This window comes from Sorex araneus, chromosome 2 (assembly GCF_027595985.1).
Source record: "Sorex araneus isolate mSorAra2 chromosome 2, mSorAra2.pri, whole genome shotgun sequence".
NCBI lineage: Eukaryota > Metazoa > Chordata > Mammalia > Eulipotyphla > Soricidae > Sorex > Sorex araneus.
The window spans coordinates 51,790,731-51,810,638 of NC_073303.1; the positions used below are offsets into that span (position 1 = coordinate 51,790,731).

At 66.6% G+C, this 19,908-nt stretch overlaps 1 protein-coding gene across 1 annotated transcript; it reads right to left on the minus strand.

Moving 5' to 3' along the window:
- Window positions 1-1,927: 1,927 nt before the first annotated feature.
- UMODL1 (uromodulin like 1) lies at window positions 1,928-19,280 on the minus strand. Its single transcript, XM_055124417.1, is given in 21 exon segments — window positions 1,928-2,165; window positions 2,370-2,566; window positions 3,465-3,549; window positions 5,525-5,684; window positions 5,812-6,048; window positions 6,604-6,749; window positions 7,119-7,399; window positions 8,495-8,629; window positions 10,359-10,572; window positions 12,107-12,219; window positions 12,729-12,986; window positions 13,115-13,339; window positions 14,074-14,127; window positions 14,130-14,305; window positions 14,826-14,868; window positions 15,355-15,462; window positions 16,117-16,303; window positions 16,601-16,722; window positions 16,907-17,068; window positions 17,920-18,162; window positions 19,211-19,280. Coding segments are annotated over 20 exon segments (3,201 nt in total). The 3' UTR covers window positions 1,928-2,165; window positions 2,370-2,384.
- Window positions 19,281-19,908: the final 628 nt, after the last annotated feature.

Sequence of the window (19,908 nt, forward strand, 5' to 3'; positions counted from 1 at the left end):
GCTGGTGCTCGCCCCGTCTCGGGAATGGGCGGTGATGGCACAGCAGACTGGGACAGAGACTCGGCTCCGAGCTGCCGTGGTCCTGCTCCTGGGGCGCCCAGGAGGGCCCCCAGCTCCGGGGGGCCACAGGAGCGCGGCGTGGGGGGGGGCGGGACACTGTCAGAGCAGGCGCATTCCCTAGCGCGGCCGTGGGGACCAGGCCTCGCCCGTCCTCGGTCCTCCGCCGTCAGACAGCGTGCCAGCCTGAGAGTGGGAGCATTACCTCGCAGCCAGGCCTGGAGGCGACTCGAGACGAAAACTCTTACGCCCCGGACCCGTTCCTACTCACTCCTGGGCCCTGGAGCAACCGAGCCCCGGCCCTCCCGGACCCACCCACGCGTGTGGGAGGTGGCACCTGTCTCTGGCTAAAAGTCTATTTTCATGACGGCGCCAACACTGGGGTAAACACCAGCTAGAGAGATATACGTGCGTGCGAGATTTTCGTGCCAATGGCGTCCCCGAGTCACTGCTGTGTAAGTAATAGTATCCTGGTGATACAGGAGGAAAAAATCACAAAAATAACATTGGCAATATAGTTACGATGGGTCTAATACAAGAATTCCATGGACACTGTCAAAGATGTTTGAAAATATTGAATGTTATGAATTTGGTGAGGGGCTGGAGGATGGATGGACAGAGAGACGGGTGGGAGGTCAGGAGGACAGGAGGGTGGGTGGGTGGGTGGGTGGATGTGGATAGAGGGGTGGGTGGGTGTTTGGGGGCTGTGGGGGCTGACTGAGTCGTGGGTGATGGAGCCAGTGACACGCGTGACCAGAAAGGTCACTGACCAATCGGGGGTTGACAGTTTGGGGCTCTCTCGGCCCCTGGGGCTGATTCGGAGGAGGAGTGACGCAGCAGGCGGGTAGGAAAGGCCCCTCACACCCCAACGGGAGTAGATCCCCTGGGAAGTGCTAGCCTGACCTTGCCCAAGGAGACCCCACCTGGCGCCAGCCTGTACCTGACCCTGAGGAGGCGGGACCCCCTCAGACAGAAGCTCCCCTGGGAAAAGGGGCTGGGAAAGGGATTTCAAAGAAGACCCTCACTCACCAGTCCCAACCCTACCCCTTGGCAACCTGCCTAGCAACAGACTGACCTAGGGAGAAGCCCCACGTGGGGCAGGTTGGAGAAACCCTGTAAAGGCCACCGTGGACACAGGAAGGGCATATGCTGCCGTGCCCACGTGGCCAAGCCATGTGTCATCCAAGCACATGTCGCCCGCATGTCCCCTCCTGAGGTGGACTTTCTTGTCTGGTGCTGGGCTGTGTGTAGGGGTCTCCCCGCCCTTGGAGAAGCCCTGATCCTCTCTTGAGCACGATACTCTCTCTCTCCCTCCCTCCCTTCCTCTCCTTCCCTCCCTCCCTCCCTCCTTCTCCTTCCCTCCCTCCCTCCCTCCTTCCTCCCCTTCAAACCCTCCAAATAAAATCTATTTACTTCACTGCTCCTCTGCTCCTGAAATTCCTTTTTTTCAAGGTGAGACGAGAACCCAGTAGCCCTGGGTCCCGGGGGGCAGAGGCAGATGGGAGAAAGTGACCGTCTCTCTCCTCCCCGCTTCCCATGAGCCACCCATGGGCCCCCTGACATCGGGGGAGGTGCTTCATGCTTGTTTGAAGAGCCCCTTTGTGGGCTCCAGCCAGCCCCGGCCCCCTGCACCCGCGGTGACTGCCCCATGCTCAGTGGGCATTCTGGAGCTGGGCAGAGGTGAGTCTCTCCTCTCTGGACTCTGATGGGCCCCAGAGCAGCCTCCCGGCCCATGCCCACCCCCCCGCTCCCAGCCGGGGGTCCCTGCTCTAAGGCCGGACAGCCAGACACCGCCGCACGCCCCTGGGCTCCTGGAGAACAGAGCTGACCGAGGGACGGGTGGCTAGTCTGCAAGGACGAGAGGCAGTGCCCTGGACGCATCGTCTTTATTGCGGGGGTGGGGCGGGCAGGCGGGTCATGGGCAGGAGGGCACGGGGGCGGGCAGGCAGGTCACCCGGATTCTGTCCCCTCCTTCCTTAGGCTCCGCCTTCTGGGACCGGCCTTCCTCGGGCACTCCTGCCTGGCCGCGCTTGGGGGGATGAGACCCCAGAGCAGGGCGGTGTCCACCTTCCTGGTCACTCGGGCGCGGCCTACGCCTCTCGGAGCCCCTGAGTGAACCAGGTGCGACTCGACACTCAGCCTTCACGCGTCACCCGGGCGGGGGGTGGGGGCTGGGGCGGCATCAGGGGTGGCGAGCTGCTCCCCCGGGGCCCCTGAGCCCGGTGGGCCCACGGTGACCCTGAAACAGCCCTCCCGGCTCTGGGGACGGGGAGTGCCCCCTGCCAGGGCCCAGCACAGACCCCGGTGCCCACCTGCTCCGCGTGGCCCTACGTGCAGACATCATGGTAGCCGGAGCCACTGGGCGGAACTTTGAGGCGGTACCCGCTGGTCACTCTCCGGCAGCGCTGGACAAGGAGCGCGGCCAGCCCGGTCACCGCGGCCAGGGCGGCCACCGCAGCCAGGACCAGGGAGCTGGTCCCCAGGCCGGGCCACACGGCCGGAGCGTCTCCTGCAGGGGGAGGGGGACAAGGCGGGTGGTGGATGCCAGAGGGGGCGTGGCCCGTCGCTGTCCCGAGACCCTGACACCCACCCCCCGGGCTTCCTGGAAGGGCACAGGCCAGAGTGGACACAGGACAGCGCCCAGCTGTGCCCGGGGCTCCTGCTCCTCTCTGCACTCGGCGCCCAAGGCCATGTCCCTGCTATGAAGGACTCGGGCTGAGGCTCCTGCCTGACCCCAACCCTGACCCTGACCTGACCCAACCCTGACCTGACCCCGACCCTGACCTGACCTGACCATGACCTGACCCTGGCCCTCACCATGACCTCATCCTGCCCCTGGCCCTAATCCTCATCCTGATGCTGACCCTGACCCTGGCCGCCCCCCCCCCGGCCCTGGCCACAGCGTCCGGGTGCCCTCTGCTGGGTTACCAAGTGCTCCCGCCGCAGACCACAGCCACCCCCATGGCCCTCTCGGAGGCGCGGCTGCTGGGAGCTGACACCAGGAGGGAGGCGCCAGCCCAGCCCCACCCCAGGGGAGCAGCCTCGGCCACTCACAGGGCCGTCCCCCCACAGCTCACTGGACACTCAGGCCCCGAGAAGGCACGCGGGGATCAGCGTGACGCCTCGTGCACAGAGAGTGCGGCCCCGCAGACAAAGGCGGGTGTGAGTGAGGGTGCAAAAGAGGAGGGAGGGAGGGAGGGAGGGGAGGGAGACAGGAGGAGAGGGAGGGGTGGGAGGGAGGGGCAGGGTGAGAGAGGGAGGAGGAGGAGAAGGCAGGCAGTGATCTCCGCTGCTGGGCTCTTCTGGGAGCACCCCCACCCCCGTCCCAGTGTCACTCGCCTCTCGAGCACATGGAGATGTCACTGGACATCTCTCCTCGTGGTGCCCAGGACCGGCCACCCACTTACCTTCCGCCCGAACAAGGGGTCCCCAAGACGCCTGGTGGGTGGCAATGCCATCCCCGGTCCTCAGAGTTCGGACATCGCTGCAGTCCTGGGTGGCCCGGAGAGAGCCCCCCATTAGCTGGGGGGACAGTGGGGACTGGGTGGGGGTGCCCTGGGGCCAGGGTGGGGGCACGACCAGGCTGTTCCCCACCCGCTCTCTGCTCACCCTCCAGGGATCCTGACGTGCTAAAGGACAGGAGACGGCATTGGAACACATGCCACATGGCACACACGACACACATGCACACTCACATGGTCACACAACATACGTGCACACACACAAAATACATGCAGACTCACACATATACATAATTCACAACATACATACAGTTACACATACACACCATCACTTATCATCATCACTTGTCATCCTGTTGATCTTCGATTTGCTCGAGCGGGCACCAGTAATGTCTCCATTCGTCCCTGTCGTGTGCTTGTGTAGCCCAGTGGTATCTGCTCGCTCCAGGGACAGGAAGAGCCTCAAACCATTCATTCAGGGTTTTGATGAAGTCTGACCATCTCGTTGGTGGGTGGCCACGAGGTCTTCTGACGTCCCGTGGAATCCAGTCGGTAACAGCTCTAGTCCATCGATCGTCTCTGAATCATTACATGTCCGGCCCATCTGATTTTTGACGCCTTGGCAAAGAAGACAGCATCCCTGATTCTTGACCATTGACGGAGGTCGGAACTCCGGATTCCTTCTCTCACTTGAGTGAAACATGATACTCCAAGCATAGCTCTTTCGATTCCTTTTTGGGATACCCTAATAGCATTCTCATGCTGTTTGTGTAGGGCCCAGGTCTCTGAGGCATATGTTAGAGCAGGAAGAATGGTGGAATCGAAAAGATGTGCCCAGAGTCGGAGGTTCTTTGTCCTCTTAACCACCTCTTTGACGCTCTTGAATGCATTCCACGCTGCTCTCTTCCTCCTGCGCAGTTCTGGCACCAAGTCATTCTACATGTTGATTTCTTGACCCAGGTACACATAGCTGCTGCATTCAGAGATGTTCGTTCCATTGAGAGCAAATGGAGCTTCAGGGACCAGTTCGTTTTTCATAAACATTGTCTTGGTGAGATTCAGCTGCAGTCCGACCTTTCCACACTCATGGTCGAGTGTGTACATTTGTGCCACTTGGCTAATGTTTGGCGTTATGAGAATGATGTCATCAGCGAAGCAGAGGTGGTGTAGTTGCCGACCGTCTATCTTCACTCCCATTCCTTCCCATTCCAGTCGTCACATGATGTTCTCATGAGGGTGGCACTGAAGCCACACATATCACATATATACACACTACATGCATACCCTCACATACATATATACACATGTGTAACTTAATACATACTACATGCATACTTGCTTACGTATACATGCCACACACATGCATACTCATCTGCTTGCATATACACACCATGTATTTGCACACATGTATGCACACATACATGCACGTCATAAACATGCCACAACATATGTTCACATACTACACTGTATGCATGCATACACACATGCAAATCCCCCACATCCACCCCACAAGTGTATGCACACGTACACCCCACACTCGCACACTCCCGCACACGCACATACACTCACACATGGTACGCCCTCACACGCATACATGCTCACACACACTCTCATACAGACATGCACACCAAGGGCGGGTGGAGTCTGCTTGAGTCCCGGAAGCTGCCCTGTTTGGGGAAGTGACCCCAGCGCTGAGCCCGGTGGACACCAGAAACGGGGTTGTGAGCGGCCGAGAGGCCCGACACGGTCCTCAGCCCCACACGGGGACAGATGGGGAGAGCCTGGCCACCAGCTAGGAGGGGCCCGCGCTCGCCTCCGCGGCACCCCCTCCTCCGTTCTCCCGGCCGGGCAACCCCCACCCGCGGGGACCCCCACCCGCGGGCACCCCCCTTTGGGCACCCCCCTTAGGCACCCCCCACCCGTGAGCACCCCCCTTGGGCACCCCCCACCCGCGGGCACTACCCCCTTGGGCACCCCCCCTTGGGCATCCCGCCTTGGGCACCCACCACCCGGCAGGGCGCGGAGGGCGCGTCCATGCAGACGCGCAGGCGGCAGTGCAGGTAGACCAGCGGGTTGTCCACGAAGGAGAAGACCCGGAGGCGGAACCAGGCCTTGTCGGAACCGCCGTTTTCCAGCAGGTCGGTGTGGGCGCTGGGCACCGGGCAGCTGCGGCGGGCGCGGTCAGCGGAGGGGCGGCCGCCCACGCCCCCGGCCGGCCCCGCCCCGCCCGCGCCCCCCGCCCCGCCCCCGCCCCCCGCCCCGCGCCCCCGCCCCGCGTCCCCGCCCCGCGCACCTGTTGTTGATGAAGCGGAAGGCGCGGGGGTCGCGGGCGTCCCGGCCCGGCGTGGCCCAGCAGTCCAGCAGCACCACGCGGAGCCGCGCCTGCCGTGGCCGCAGCCCCACCTGCACCCGCACGTGCGCGCGCGCCGGCACGCTGTGGCCGGGGGGCAGCGGCGCCGCGCCCGCCAGCACCTGCATCTCGGGCTCGAAGCGGCCCGCGCCGTGCAGGTCCCCGGCCCCCGGGGCCGCCCTGCGGGAGGGGCGAGTGCGCCCTGAGCCCCCGCGGGACCCGCCTCCCGCCCCCCCCGCGGGACCCGCCCCGCACCCACCCTCCCGCGGGACCCGACCCCCGCAGCTACCGCCCGCGGGACCCGCCCCCGCGACGCGCCCCCACACCCACCCCGCGGGAACCGCCCCCGCCCCCGCCCGCGAGACGCGCCCCCGCACCCACCCCGCGGGACGCACCCCCGCACCCACCGCCCCCGCGGGACCCGCCCCCCACCCACACCCCTCCCGCGGGACCCGCCCCCGCACCCCGCCCTCGGGACCCGCCCCCGCCCCCACCGCCCCCGCGGGACCCGCCCCGCACCCTCGGCCCGCGGGACAGCAGAGCACTGCCAGGAGCGGGGCGGCAAGGACAAGCTCAGTCCCCGCAGAGGGCGCCGCAGGGGGCGGCCGTGGGGGCTCAGACGCGCCCGGCAGAGGGGTTGGGGGTCTGTCTGGCTGCGGCGGCTCATGTGGGCCGTGGGGCGTCTCCCCAGGACCCCCGAGTCTGAGCGGGAAGTGGGGCCGCGCGGCCGCTCACCCCCACTGCGGGGTGTAGCTGGAGGACACCAGGAGGTGGTTCCTGAAGGCGCAGTGCACGGGGCTCAGGATGCGCAGGTGGTGCATGACGCCCCCCGCCGCGGGGCCGCTCCTCAGCGTGGTCCGCACCTCCGTGTTGCTCAGGTTCTGGCACAATCGGGGGCGTGAGCTGGACCCCCGGGGCGGACCCCCAGTGCTGCGAGCACAGTCTGTCTGCTTACCCAGGGGCGTGCTGGCTGGCAAGTCGAGGCCGTGTGTGTCCGGGGGCCCCGCCGTGGCACCTCCCGACCCCACTGACACCATGAGGCCTTCCAGCCCCTCCCTGCCAGCCACAGTCCTGGGGTTGGACCAGCCCCTGGCCACTCGGGCTGCCCCTGCCTCTGGCCCTTTGCACCCACGTCCTTGCCGGGAGAGCCTGTGGCTCCCTGCACCCCCCTCTCCCCTTACAGTGGAGTTTGTCCCTGTCCCCAGGCCCCCGCGGGCCCCTCTGCCCCGCCCCCGCGGGCCCGGCCTTACGCTCTGCACCACGGTCCCGCACTGGTCCCAGCCGGCCACCAGGAGCACGTGTGTGCCGTTGGTCTGCGTCACGCCGCACGCCGGCTGCCCCAGGTACAGCGAGGACTCGGGGATGGCCTCCTGGCGCAGGAAACGCCTCTGGATGGCGATCCCAACCCTCTGGATCTCACAGAGGATGGAGACCGCCGCCGCCAGGCTCAGCCGCGGGGCAGCCCCGGATGCTCCTCCCACAGTGCTCGGCAGGGACTCTGGGGGCCCGGTCGTGTGGGCAGCGGCGTCACCTGCAAGGCAGAAGGAGGCAGGAGCTCAAGGGGGCCCGTGTGCCCTGATTCCTGCAGCCGCCGAGGGGTCCCACGGCCACCCCCCTCTTCCCTGCCTCTGAGACTCTGCCCTCACCTGACGCTCAGATCCTGCGGGCAGGGAGAGCTCAGGGCCTCCGCCCGGGGGAAAGGGGCGGGCGAGGGCCTGGGTGAGGGCTCAGCCCGTCCCCATCCCTGGGTGGGCCTCAGTCATTCGTGGGCCTTCTCTGGCCGCCGAGAGGCAGAGCCAGGTGGCAGAGCCCCATGGCCTGTCCCCGTGCCACAGCTGGGGTCTCGAGGAGGCGCCACCTCCACGCTCGCCTCTGCTGCCTCCACCGTCAGCTGGAAGAAGGCGCCTCTCTCAGGAAGTCCTCCCTGATCGCACAGGTTGCAGCTGCCTGGGTCCCCCGAGCCTCCTGGCTCTGCCCTCCTCTACCTGTGACCATGCCGGGGGCCAAGACGGGTCTCGGCCACGTCTGCTTTCCCTGACAGCAGAGGCCCCTTCAGCTCCGGTCAGCTGCATGAGCCCCAAAGCAGAGAAGGGCTGAGTGGGGAGGGCCAGGGCTCTGCAGATGCACGGAGCTGAGGGCACCCAATGCACGTGCATGACACAATACGTGTGCCACCGCTTTACACGCATAGGCCAAGCACATGTGTTTGCATGATTATATTTGTACATGTGTGTGCCTGTGGTTTGCATGTGCGCATGTGTGCATGTGTATGTGTGTGCTTGTGTGTACCTGTGTATGCATATGTACATGCATGTGTATATGCATGTGTGCATGTGTGTGCATGCATGTGTGTATGTGTGCATGTGTGTGCTTGTGTATGTGTGAGTCTGTGTGCATGCGTCGTTGTGCATTGTGCATGTGCTGTGTGCACATGCATGTGCATATGTGCGTGCATGTGTGTGCACATGTGTGCTTGTGTGTGTGCATGTACATGACACACAGGTCAGGAACTTGCCCAGGACATGGACACCATGGGGATTCTCCAGGGGAAGGCTCTGGGGAGGGCCCCCGGGACATGTCGCGTGTGCTGACGGTTGTTGGGACACAGATGTGGGCTGTCCGTTACCTTCGCAGGGCCTTCCGGAATACTCCACAGGGCTCTCAGGTTCGCCTGCGCAGTCACAGGTGAAGGAGCCCAGGGTGTTGTGGCAGACGGAGCCAGGCCTGCAGTCATGGTCCCCGTGCGCACACTCGTCGTGATCTGCATAGGGTCACAGAGGTAAGGGTGTGTCGGGGGGTGTATGTGTGTGTCCATGTGTGTGTCTGTATGTGTGTGCATGTTTATGTGTGTGTCTGTGTGTCTCTGTGTATATGGATGTGTGTGTCTCTGTGAGTGCATGTGTGTGTCCGTGTGTGTCTGTATGTGTGTGCATGTTTATGTGTGCCCATGTGTGTCTGTATGTGTGTGTCTGTGTGTCTCTGTGTATATTGATGTGTGTGCCCGTGTGTGTGTCTGTATGTCTCTGTGTATATGGATGTGTGTGTCTCTGTGAGTGCATGTGTGTGTCCGTGTGTGTCTGTATGTGTGTGCATGTTTATGTGTGCCCATGTGTGTCTGTATGTGTGTGTCTGTGTGTCTCTGTGTAGATGGATGTGTGTGTCTGTATGTGGTGTCTGTGTCCGTGTGTGTCTGCACAGCTGGGGACGGTGCTGGGGGCTGCTCCAGGTGGCCGAGTCAGGTCCTGGGTGCTGGGGGGAGTCTGGGCGCTGTCCTGCTGTGGCCACAGGAGGGGTAGACGGTCCTAGCAGGGCCCCGAGGGACAGCACAGTGGGGAGGGGAGGTGGCTCCCTTGGGCACGGGTGACCCGGGGCCAGTCCCTGCAGGAGAGACCCCTGAGCACTGCAGGGCGCGGCCGCCCTACATGTGGGTCTGGCCCTGGGCCCAAGTGTTCAGTGCCCTGCTGAGGGTGATGCCCACCCATCATGCCACACAGTCCAGTCTCCTTGGGGCGCACACGGCAGCTGGTCATTCCCTGCCGCCCCGCCCAGCCGCACAGAGACTCACCCTCGGAGGAGGCCCCAGAACAACCCTTCCCAGGCCAAAGGCGTCAGCTTTCTTTTTTTTTTTTTTTAGTTTTTGGGCTCAAGAATTACTCCTGACTCTGTGCTCAGGGCTCTCTCCCGGCAGGGCCTGGGGGACCCGTGGGGTGCTGGGGATCCAGCCTGGGTCGGCAGCACGCAGGGCACTTGCACTGGCCCCTGTCCAGTCTCTCTGCTCCGGGATAGTCTTTTTGGGGTTTTAGCTTGAGCCGCTCCCGGTCCTGCTCTTAGGAGTCACCCTGACGGGCTCGGGGACCAGGCCGGGCTCAGCCACAGGCAAGGGGGGGCCCTCGGAGTTTTATAAAGCTCTTGGTAAGAGGAGCAGCACTGCCCCCTGCTGGCCCCGCCCTCCTCTGCATCCCGGCCTCATTCACAGCGCCCCCTCCCCGGCGCAGGCCTGCCTGAGGCTGCAGAGGCGAGCTGGACGGGGCACTCCCCACTCCCGGCCCTGAGGGCGCAGGCTCCCAGCGTGGTGCCGCAGGCCCACAGGGCGGCTGCTGACAGCGCCTGGACAGGTCAGCGCCTGCCCTGGGCTCTCCGTGTGCGGTTTACCAGCCCAGTCAGAGCCGCCAACACCATGCAGGCGGGCAGAGCACAGCGCAGGGACGGAGCCCCTCCAAGGAGTGGTCGGAGGGCCCGAAGCCCTTCCTGCAACTTCCTGGCCTGCTGGGCGGGGTGGGGGGCAGGTGCAACGCTGCTCGGGTACATGAGGGCCTGGGCCCCAGCGTACAGTGCTCAGGAAACTACCACACCCCGGCCCCGAGCCAGCCCCCGCCTCCCCGTCCCCTGCAGGGCCCAGAGACCACGGCCAGACCCTGCAGGCCCCCCGCGAGTGACCCCGACCCCGATGGAGGTGTCCACCCGCCTCCCCCGGCCCCAGAATGACCCACCCCCGATGAAGCTGTCTGCCTCTGCCACCTCCAGCAGCGAGAGGCCTCGGAGGGCGGCGAGGAAGGCCGCCGACACCTCGCGCACGTCCAGGGGGCCGAGGACCAGCAGGAGGAAGTCCACCACGACGCTGCCCCTCGAGAGCCCGCTCACCCGCAGCTGCACCCGGCCCGAGTCCACGTGGCCCTGCATGGCGGCCGGCAGGGCCTCGCGCACCTGCGGGCGACACGGGAAGTGCCCGGTCAGCCTGTGGTCAGTACGGCCGGGGCCTGCGACATGGGACGGTCCCCCCTCCGCGGCCTGTCACCGGGCACTCTCCCCACCCGGGACCCACAGCTCCCAGCTCAGCTCGGGCACAGGGTGGGCCCACGGGACCCCCGCTCAGTTTTCTCTAGAACATTCCCTCCCTGTGCTCCTCTCATTCTTCCTCCCACTTCCTGCAAGCCCCCAACAGGCCCTGAATACACGTGTGCACAAACACACATGTACACACACATACATATGCATACACACATAAACACACACACATATATATACACACGCATGCATACACACACATAGACCCACACATACACATATATGCACACATGCATACATACATACACATACATACACAATGCCTACACACATACATACACACATACATATACATACACACATACACACATGCCTATACACATACATACACATACACACGTAGACACACTTAGACACATACACACATACGCACATGCATACGCATATATACACACATACATACACACACATATATACATGCACACACATACACAATACACACATTGACACACACGCATACATAGACACATATACACACACCACACATACACTCATACACAAACATAAACACACATGCATTCACACACATAAACACAAATACACACCCTCAAACACACTCATGCACACAAGTCACATACACTACCCATATGCTCACACAAGCACACTCACACAATACACATCCGTACACACTCATACACACTCACACTATATATACTCACACTATACACAGTCACACACAAACTCATGCACACTTGCACTTACACACATACACACTCACACTCACACAGTCACACGTATACACACGCAGGCAAGAAGCCATGTGCCGAGACGAAGCCAGGTGTGCCGAGATGAGGCCAGAGGGCTGCGCCTACGCCAGGGCCTGGGCCGGAGCCGCAGACAGAGAAGCCGCTGCAGGCCCTAGGGGCCCCTCCAGGCAGTGCCCAGCAGTGTGGGGGGAGGCGCTCTCAGCAGCGAGGGGGCCTGCAGACAGGTGAGCAGTGCGGGTGCCATGGCACTACCAAACTCTGCCACCAGGTGGCACTGCTGCAGCCCACCTTGCCCTGCCCTGCCCTGTCCCCGCTGTCCACTCGGGTCCCGCCCTCCCGCCCTGCCCCAGCCTACTCGTCCCCAACTGCAGTGTGAGAAAGGCTCGTGAGGAGGCTGATTCCCACCCCAGGTCTGCCGCCTTCCGCCGGGCAACCCCTGAGCCCGGGGAGCGGCGACCCCCCACCCCACGGGGCTGACTCCAGCGGGGGCCTGGCCATGGGCTGACCATCAGGGCGCCCAGGTTCAGAGCAGGACGATGGCAGAGACCCAGAGAGGGCTCCCCGGGGTGGAGAGAATGTTCCGGAACTAGCCGGTTGGTGCTGGCTAATGCCCCCCAAGACCAGGAAACCCCAGTGCCCCCTGGGACCAGGCCCCCCGGCCCCCGGGCCCAGGCCCCCCGGCCTACCGTGCCCAGGAAGAGCCGCAGGAAGGCCTGGTGCTCCTCGCTGCTCGAGTTGCCGAGGGCCTCCGAGAACTGGACATTGGCCACGCGGACCCAGCCTCGGAGCGTGCGGGCGGCTGCAGGGAGAGGCCAGAGCGGGCAGGGCTGTGTGTCCAGGCCCAGAGGGCGTGGCACAAAGCCCAGGCCTGGGATGGAAGCTTCTAGAACGTGCTCCACGTAACCTGTGCGGGTGTGCAGGGACTACGCAGGCAGCCAGCCGGCGGGCAGTCAAGGGGCAGGCCCGGCCACCCCAGGGAGCAGCCCTTCTTGCCCGCCCTGGCTGTTTGGCCACACTGGACTGCGCTCAGGGGTCACTCCTGAGGGGTCAGGGGTCACTCCTGAGGGGTCAGGGGTCACCTGTGGTGCCAGGGTCGAATCTAGTCAACCAAGTGCCCACCCCTGTGCTGTCCACCTGGCCCTCAGGCCTCCCTGATTACTGCACCTGTCCCCCAGGTGACCATACCTTCCTGTCCCCCAGGTGACCATACCTGTCCCCCAGGTGACTGTTCCTGTCCCCCAGGTGACCATACCTTGCCCAAGTGACCATTCCTGTCCCCCAGGTGACCTGTCCCCCAGGTGACTGTACCTGTCCGGACTCTCAGGTGCACTCTGGAACTTTCTCCCCCGCAAGCCTTGGCCAGGATCTCCAGCAGGTACAGGGCGCCGGGCTCCAGGCCCGCCAACGTGACCTTGGTGTCGGGGGTCTCCAGGTGCTCTCGAGCCCCCCAGGGGGAAGTCAGGGTGAGCTGGAAAGTGGGGTGCGGGGCCAGATCCGCCGCCCAGGCCACGTGGAAGCCGGTGCCGGTCACGTTGGAGACGGTGACGGTCCCGAGAGCACTGGGCACTGGGCAGCAGTGGGCAGACAGAGCTGGCCGTGAGAGCCCGGTCCCGGGGAGGGGACGGCTGCTGGGCCCCAGGCCAGGGGACAGCCCCGCCGGCCCTGCCACCAGCCCAGGCCCCCGTCCCGCTCACCACAGGCTGGACGCCCCTGAGACTGCAGGGCGGGCGCCGGGGGCGGGGCTGCGGAGCTCGGAGGTCCGAGGTCCCAGTTGTGCGGAGGGGCCGCTGTCAGGACCCGCGCAGACCCGTCGGGCTGCCACGTCGCGTGGCCCGTGGGCCCCTGGGGGGGGCTGGGCTGGGCGGTGGGCGCGGCAGTGGCCTTGGGAGGCGGCCAGTGCGGGGGCCCCTGCCGGCCGCCTGTGACCCCAGGCAGAGCGCAGGAAGCCGCGCCACGCTCCGGGCCGTCTGGGGGCTGGCAGGGCCCCGTGCCCGCAGCCCCGCTGGGCACCTCCAGCCCCCGGTCTGTGCCGGCCCCGAGCAGGGGCCCCGGGGTCCGGGGTTGGCCCGATGCAGGAACGCCCCGAGGGGGGCTGGGGCTGGGTGCCGAGGGGGGCATCTCTGGGCCAGGTGCTGTGTGTGTGCCGACAGCTGGGGTCACCAGGCGGGTCCCTGGGGTGTGCGTGGCTCCGCCGAGGCTGACTGTGCTCCCTGCAGAGAGACCCCGCAGGCAGGCCTGGGCTGACGGGAGACCCCCTTTCCTCCTGCAGTGCTCGGGGCTGACTCCTGGCTCTGTGCTCTGTCAGGGACCCCACCTGTACCAGGGATCCAACTGCAGGTGGCCACGTGCAGGGCAAGTGACTCAACCTCGCTGCTGTGTGTGGGCCCTGAGTTTGCTCTTCAGGGACCCCAGGAGTGGCCCCGGGAGGGAGTGACTCTGGGGAACAGGGGCTCCAGGAAGCCCTGAGCCTTGCCAGCCCCCTCCCCCCACCCTGGCGAGCCCTCATGCTCTGCTTCCTCTTCCCCCGAGCTGAGTGAGCCCCGTGGGGATGAGACCAAGGGCCTGGGGCTCATGTGGGGCAGGGGCTGGAGGCGCCTGGGGCAGCGGTGGCCACTGGGGGCTGGCGCGGGCACCGGGGCCAGGCCTGGCTCACCGCTGCGGACCATGCCATTGGCCCCGCAGGCTGGGCAGCTGATCTTCACCCGCACAGGACCCCAGCCTCCAGCCCGGCCACCCCCAGGGCTGTCCCCCGGGGCCGGGCCCTCCTGAGCTGGCCCCTGGAGCAGCTGGACACAGGCTGGGGCTGGCAGAACCCCAGCCCCAGGACAGGTGGACGCTGGTGCGGGTGACGCTGCTGCTGAGGGCTTCGGAGAGGGGAGGGCAGTCTGGGGACGGGGATGGGTCAGGGGGTGCGCGGGGCGGCGGGGAAGGGAGTGGGCCTCACGGTGCGCCCAGTGTCCGACCCCCACATGGTCCCGGAGCACTGCCGAGTACAGCCCCCAAACCAAAATTAATAGTAATAACGAGAAAATAAATCCTGATACAACCAGACTGACAGCCACGGGCTTTAACGGCCGCCGGCCACAGCGTGTGGGCAGGGGCGCCACCTCCTGGCCTTTCAGGGAAGTGCACCCAGCGTGAGCGGACCCCAGCCCAGCGGCAGGCGAGGGGGGGCCGAGGGCTCAGGGACAGCCCCCCCATCCCACTCCTCCCCGCGCCGCCCCCCCCCCCGCCAGACCATGGGCCGGGCAGGGCCTCAGCTGTCCTACCCCACTGGCTGAGAGCCCAGGATTGGCCCCCAGCCTCTGCCTGGCAGGCCTGCGGGGGAGGCAGGAGGGGGTGCGGCTGGACCCCCGGAGAGGGGGAGCAGAGGGGGAGCGGGGCAGGCCAGGGGCTGGGCTGGACACAAGGAGGGACATGGACGTGTCTCCGCCCACCACGGGGAAGCCTGGGCGGGTGATGAGGGAGCCGGTCACCAGTGCGGCCCCAGGACCTGGGCGGGGGTCCAGTCCTGGCCTGCCCCCGTCCTCCTCTGCCGTCTGTGCTCATGTCCCGGGGACCCCCCCAGCTCCTGCTCCTGGGGTCTGGATGCTGGTGAGCCCAACCCCCCCCTGAGGCCCCTGGCACGGGACCCCCATGTGTCTTGTCTCCGCTTGGTGCACGGTGAGCCCCAAGGCCCCGTCCACAGGGCTGGACGCACCCCTGGGCCTCAGGTCCCTCCCCCCGGCCGTCCAGCTGAGTCCCTCTGGGCCGGGATAGCCAGGCACCCCTGCCCCCCCGTCCCTGCGCCAGCTCCCAGGGTGACCCACACGCCCAGGGACGGGTCACTTCCACTGCCCCTGCAGGGGCACCAGTGGGCTCTGCTGTCTCCCTCTCGCCACTGGGACCCCCGGTGACCAGACCACCCGCCCAGGACGCAGGACACAGGCCCTACCTGGCGCGGGGCTGCCCGACGGCTGGCAGTGGTGGGAGCCCTCCGTGTTCACACACAGCTGCCCCCCGGTGCAGGCGCACAGCTCCGCGTGCAGACACTCGTCCACGTCTGGGGGAGGGGAGCGGGCAGAGCTCTGGCTGCCCAGGCCCGGGGCGGGGCGGACGGCAGCCTGCCGAGGAGGGCCGCTGGCCCCTGGAGGCAGCCGATGCTCGGGGCTGACCCATGCACCTGACACGGGGCGGCTGGGCCAGGACAGACAGTGGCCCCAGGTGCCCTGAGCTCGGGTCGGGTTTCTTCTTTGTTTCTGGGCCACACCCAGCAGTGTCAGGGCTGACTCCTGGCTCGGTGCTCAGGGATCACTCCTGACAGTGCTTGGAAGACCATGTGGGGTGCTGGGGACTGAGCCTGGGGGGTTGCAAGGCCAGAGTCACCCCCCCCCCCCGCCGTGCTGTTGCTTCAGCCCTGGGAAGGCCAGTTCTTGACCCAAGATCTCAGGGACCGTCCTGCCGCCCGGGTAGATGCCAGGGGCCACCCTGGCCGCCAAGCCCCTCCTCAGACCCTCTCCCAGTGCCCACCAAGCCCGCGTCTCTCCACCCTGTGACCCCCCCACATGCCCCATTCGCCTCCCGGGTCAGTGGTGCGGCTCTCGGGGTGGCTGGACCCTCGCCCAGCCGGGAACCTGCGCTGAGGTCTGCAAGCCAGCGCCCACCCGCTGCCCCCACGCGGCACTGCCCAGACCAGCCCAGCCCAGCGGGGGCCCACCTTGCACCCCGACGTGGATCACTTCATACGCCCGCTTCACCACGGCGTCCAGCGCGGCAGAGACGGCGGCCAGGGGCAGCGGGCGGCCGAGGCCCAGAAGCAGCTGCGAGGTCGTGGTCTCGGGGTCCCCGGCGGCCGAGTGCAGGGGGTGCACCGTGCAGTTCAGGGGGCGCAGGGCGCTGCTGACCTGGGGCCCAGGCAGACCGTCGGAGGGACTCCCGGAGCAGGGACCCGCAGAGAGGGGACACGCTGCCCTGCTGCCCAGAAAGGCGGGGGACCCGGAGCAGCCCCGCCCTGGCCAGCTCTGAGCCCCAGTGGACGGCACCAAGGCCTGGCAGGAGCTAGCGGGCAGGCAGGTCTACAGTCCCTGCATGCTGGCCTGTGATCGGGCTGTCCACACCGTCCTGCCCGTGTGTCCCGGACAGGAAGCCACTTCCTATGGGAGCCGGCCACTTTCCTGCCATGGCGTGGCCGGGCCACCTACCATGGCGTGCAGCAGCCGCGCGTGGCCGAGGAGCTGAGGGTCCACCCGCTGCAGCTCGGAGAAGCTCATCTTCACCAGGAAGGTCACGTTGTACCAGGACGCGCCCGGGGCCCCCTGCAGAGCTGCCCAGGGAGCGACGGCTGAGGGAGAGGGCAGGAGGGGGGCGGCCCGCCCAGCCCTCAGTCTTCAGGTGACAGGCAGCCCCTCACTCTGAGGGAGGCCCTGGGCCCCACCCTCCTCAGCACACAGAGACCTTCCCGCAGGGGACGCCCCTGCACCTAGCGGGCCCCAGGACCGACTCCCTACCTGGAGGCTCAGGGGCCACACAGACGGGGCCCCCCGGCAAGGGGCAGCACTTCCAAAGCCCGGGACAGTCCATGTCCAGGTTGCAGGACAGGGTGGCCTCTCCGCGCCCCACCACGGGACAGACCCCGGGTCTGGAGGCAAACTCCAGGGAGCGGTTCAGAGCTGGAGCAGGGAGGGGCGAGGAGGGCGGGGCGGCCGTCACTGGTTGTGAGAGCACCCACGGGTGCCGGCGCCCCGGGAGACCCTTTCCTTCTGGGTGCTGGCAGGCCCACAGTCTAGCCGCCACCTCCAGCCAGGCCCCAGGGGCCAGCTGCCTTCGCCGTCACCTGCCCTGCCTACCACGGGGCCCGGCTCCCTGGTAACGACAGTCGGGGCCCGGCTCCCTGGTAACGACAGTCCTACTGGGCCCGGGGTGTCCCCTTCCCTGGGCCTGAGGAGCCCAGACGCCCTCCCCCACACTGTCCTGAGCACTGTTGGGGCTGTAGGGGAGCAGCTCGCGACCGGGCGCGTGGCGGGTGATAGTGTGGCCACGGGCCTGAGTGGCACATGGCCCCTGGAGTGTCGCAGGACGGACCAGGCGAGGGGTGACGGGGGAGGGGCTGTCAAGAAGAAGCTTCCAGAAGGTTCCAGGGCATCTGGTCTGGCGTCCCCAGTCTGTGGTGAGCCTCAGGAGGGTGGGAGAGGCAGGCAGGGGCCCCCTGGCGCCGGGCAAGGCAGGCCTCAGGACAGCGGCCGGGCAGTGGCCAGTGGCCCCAGAAGGGCTCCCGGGAGCCGGGAGGGCTGAGGTCAGGAGGGCAGGGCTGTCTCTAGAATCGCAAGGTGAGGGTCTCTAGGGTCACGGGTGGGGAGTCCTCAGGACCCCGCGGCACAGCTGGGCCCTGACCAGCGCGGGGGGCACCTCAGGCCTGCCCCAGACCCCAGAAACAGCCTTGGTGGAAAGCTCCCGCTGTAGAAAGATCTGGAAGCTCAGGAGGAGAGGGTCCAGCCACCTGCCCGGCCCCCCGTCCACTCACGCAGGACGCAGTACAGGCCGAGCTGCTCGAAGCCCTCGCAGCAGCCGGTCACGTGCCTGGCCTCGGGCACGCCCACAGCCCGGTACTGGGTGCTGTAGACAGTCTTGGGGCAGTGCCTCCAGGGGATCCAGCCCCCGCAGGGCGCGAGGGTCAGGCGGGGCGTCCGCACAGCCTCCACCTGCGGCACGAGCCGGGTCTGGCTGTGGTTGCAGAGCTGGAAGCCCAGCAGGGACAGGCCTGTCTCTGGAGGGGCAGAGCGGGCAAGAGCTGGAGGCCGCACACACGATGCACGTGTGTCACACGCATACACGCATGGCTCCTACACATGCATGTGTGCATGTGTCCTCACGCAGAGGCATGAACATGCGTGTTTGGCTATGTATGCTCCATGTTCACTGGGGCACACATGCCATGCAACTGTCTGTAGACGTGGGCACATGCGTGTGTGTGTGTGTCCCTACACACGTCCCAGGGCACAAGAGGAAGGAGCGTCTGACCCCCAACAACCCAAGACTCACGGGTGGACACAGACGTTGGTCCCAGATGTGCTGGGCACCGTGCCCTGGGGGGGTGCCTGGAGGCTGAACCCTGGGACCCCACCCGTCCCCCCTGGGCACAGGGGTCCACTCCATCATGTCCCCCCACCAGCAGGCACCCGGTCTCTAAACTGGACCTCACAGTGGCCGGATTGGAAGTGAGGCCACAGCACAGGGACCCCCAGAGACGAGGCCAGCTGGGGTGGGGGCAGGGATGGAAGGAAACGGACTCAGACGTGCCTGGGGGGGCACGCCAGGGGCCCCAGGGTGGCCACAGAGGGGGGAGGGGCAGGCGCCTCTGGACGCGGCCCTGACACCCCCAGGGCCTTCGGGCAGAGCTGCTCGCCCCAGCCTGTGGGGGGAGCTCAGGGCTCCTGGGGGCCCAGCCTGAGCAGCACCAGGGGGCCCGGGAGTGACCCGCCCTGGCACGGCCCGACAGATGGTCACCTGGGCCCAGCTGCCGAGGGACGGGGCCCCTCTCCTCCCTGCCCTCCCAGCTGGCAGGTCCCCTGCCCCGGGGCCGAGGGACAGCCGAGGGCAGCCTCAGTGAGAGTGCGCAGAGGGCCCCCCAGTGAGGCGTAGGGCAGCCCGGCAGCCCCTCCCCAACAGCTGCCTCGGCCCGCGGCCCCGGGCAGGCTGGAGAGGGGAGCCCACGGCCCCAGGCAGTGCCCCGACAAGAACAGCCGTGTCCGACCCCCACCACAGTCCTGCGGGCCGGACCCCTCTCAGCCCAGGGCGGCCCCGGGGCCCCTCACCTGTGAAGCCGCTGGCCCGGCTCGAGCCCAGGGCACAGAGCAACGGGAGCAGCCCCGAGGCCGAGAGCATGGCGGGCGCCGGCGGAGCCAGGGAGTGGCCGGGCGCTGGCCTTGGGCCCCTTATAGGACCGGCAGGGGCGACCCCTCCCCCGCGGGCTCCCCTGGGGCGCCCCCTCGCTGCCCCTCCCTCTCCGGCAGGAGGACGGCGTCTTTGAGGGTGCGGGGGTCCCCAGCGGCCCCCTCCCCAGCCCTGTCTCAAGTGACGCGCCCGGCTTCAGACCGTCTCTTGCACCTGGGCAGCAGATACTGTTCCCTTATCTCTGGGCGCTGGCGGGGGAGAGACCGACAAAGCGGCCCCGGCCCGCAGGGACAGGCTGTGAAAGGCCGGGCTGTGTCCAGCCCGACGCGCCAGGGCTGTCTCAGGACCTGCATGGGGGGAGCGAAGAGGGAGCCGCAGGGGGCCCGGGGGACCCAGGATAGGGCCCTGCCCCTCCCCGGCCCAGCCAGCCCGGCTCACGTCTGGCCGCTGCACCTTCGGAGACTTCTAGTGTGGCCCTTCTTGGCTTGGCCTTTCGGGGTGGGGCTCCCCGGGCCGCCCAGCGACTCTCGGCTAGCCAGGCGGGCCAGAGGCTGCAGGGTCCCCTGCGGGGCTGGTTGGGGTTTAGGGTCGGGGTCTCTGTCCCGGCCTGGCCGGGGCG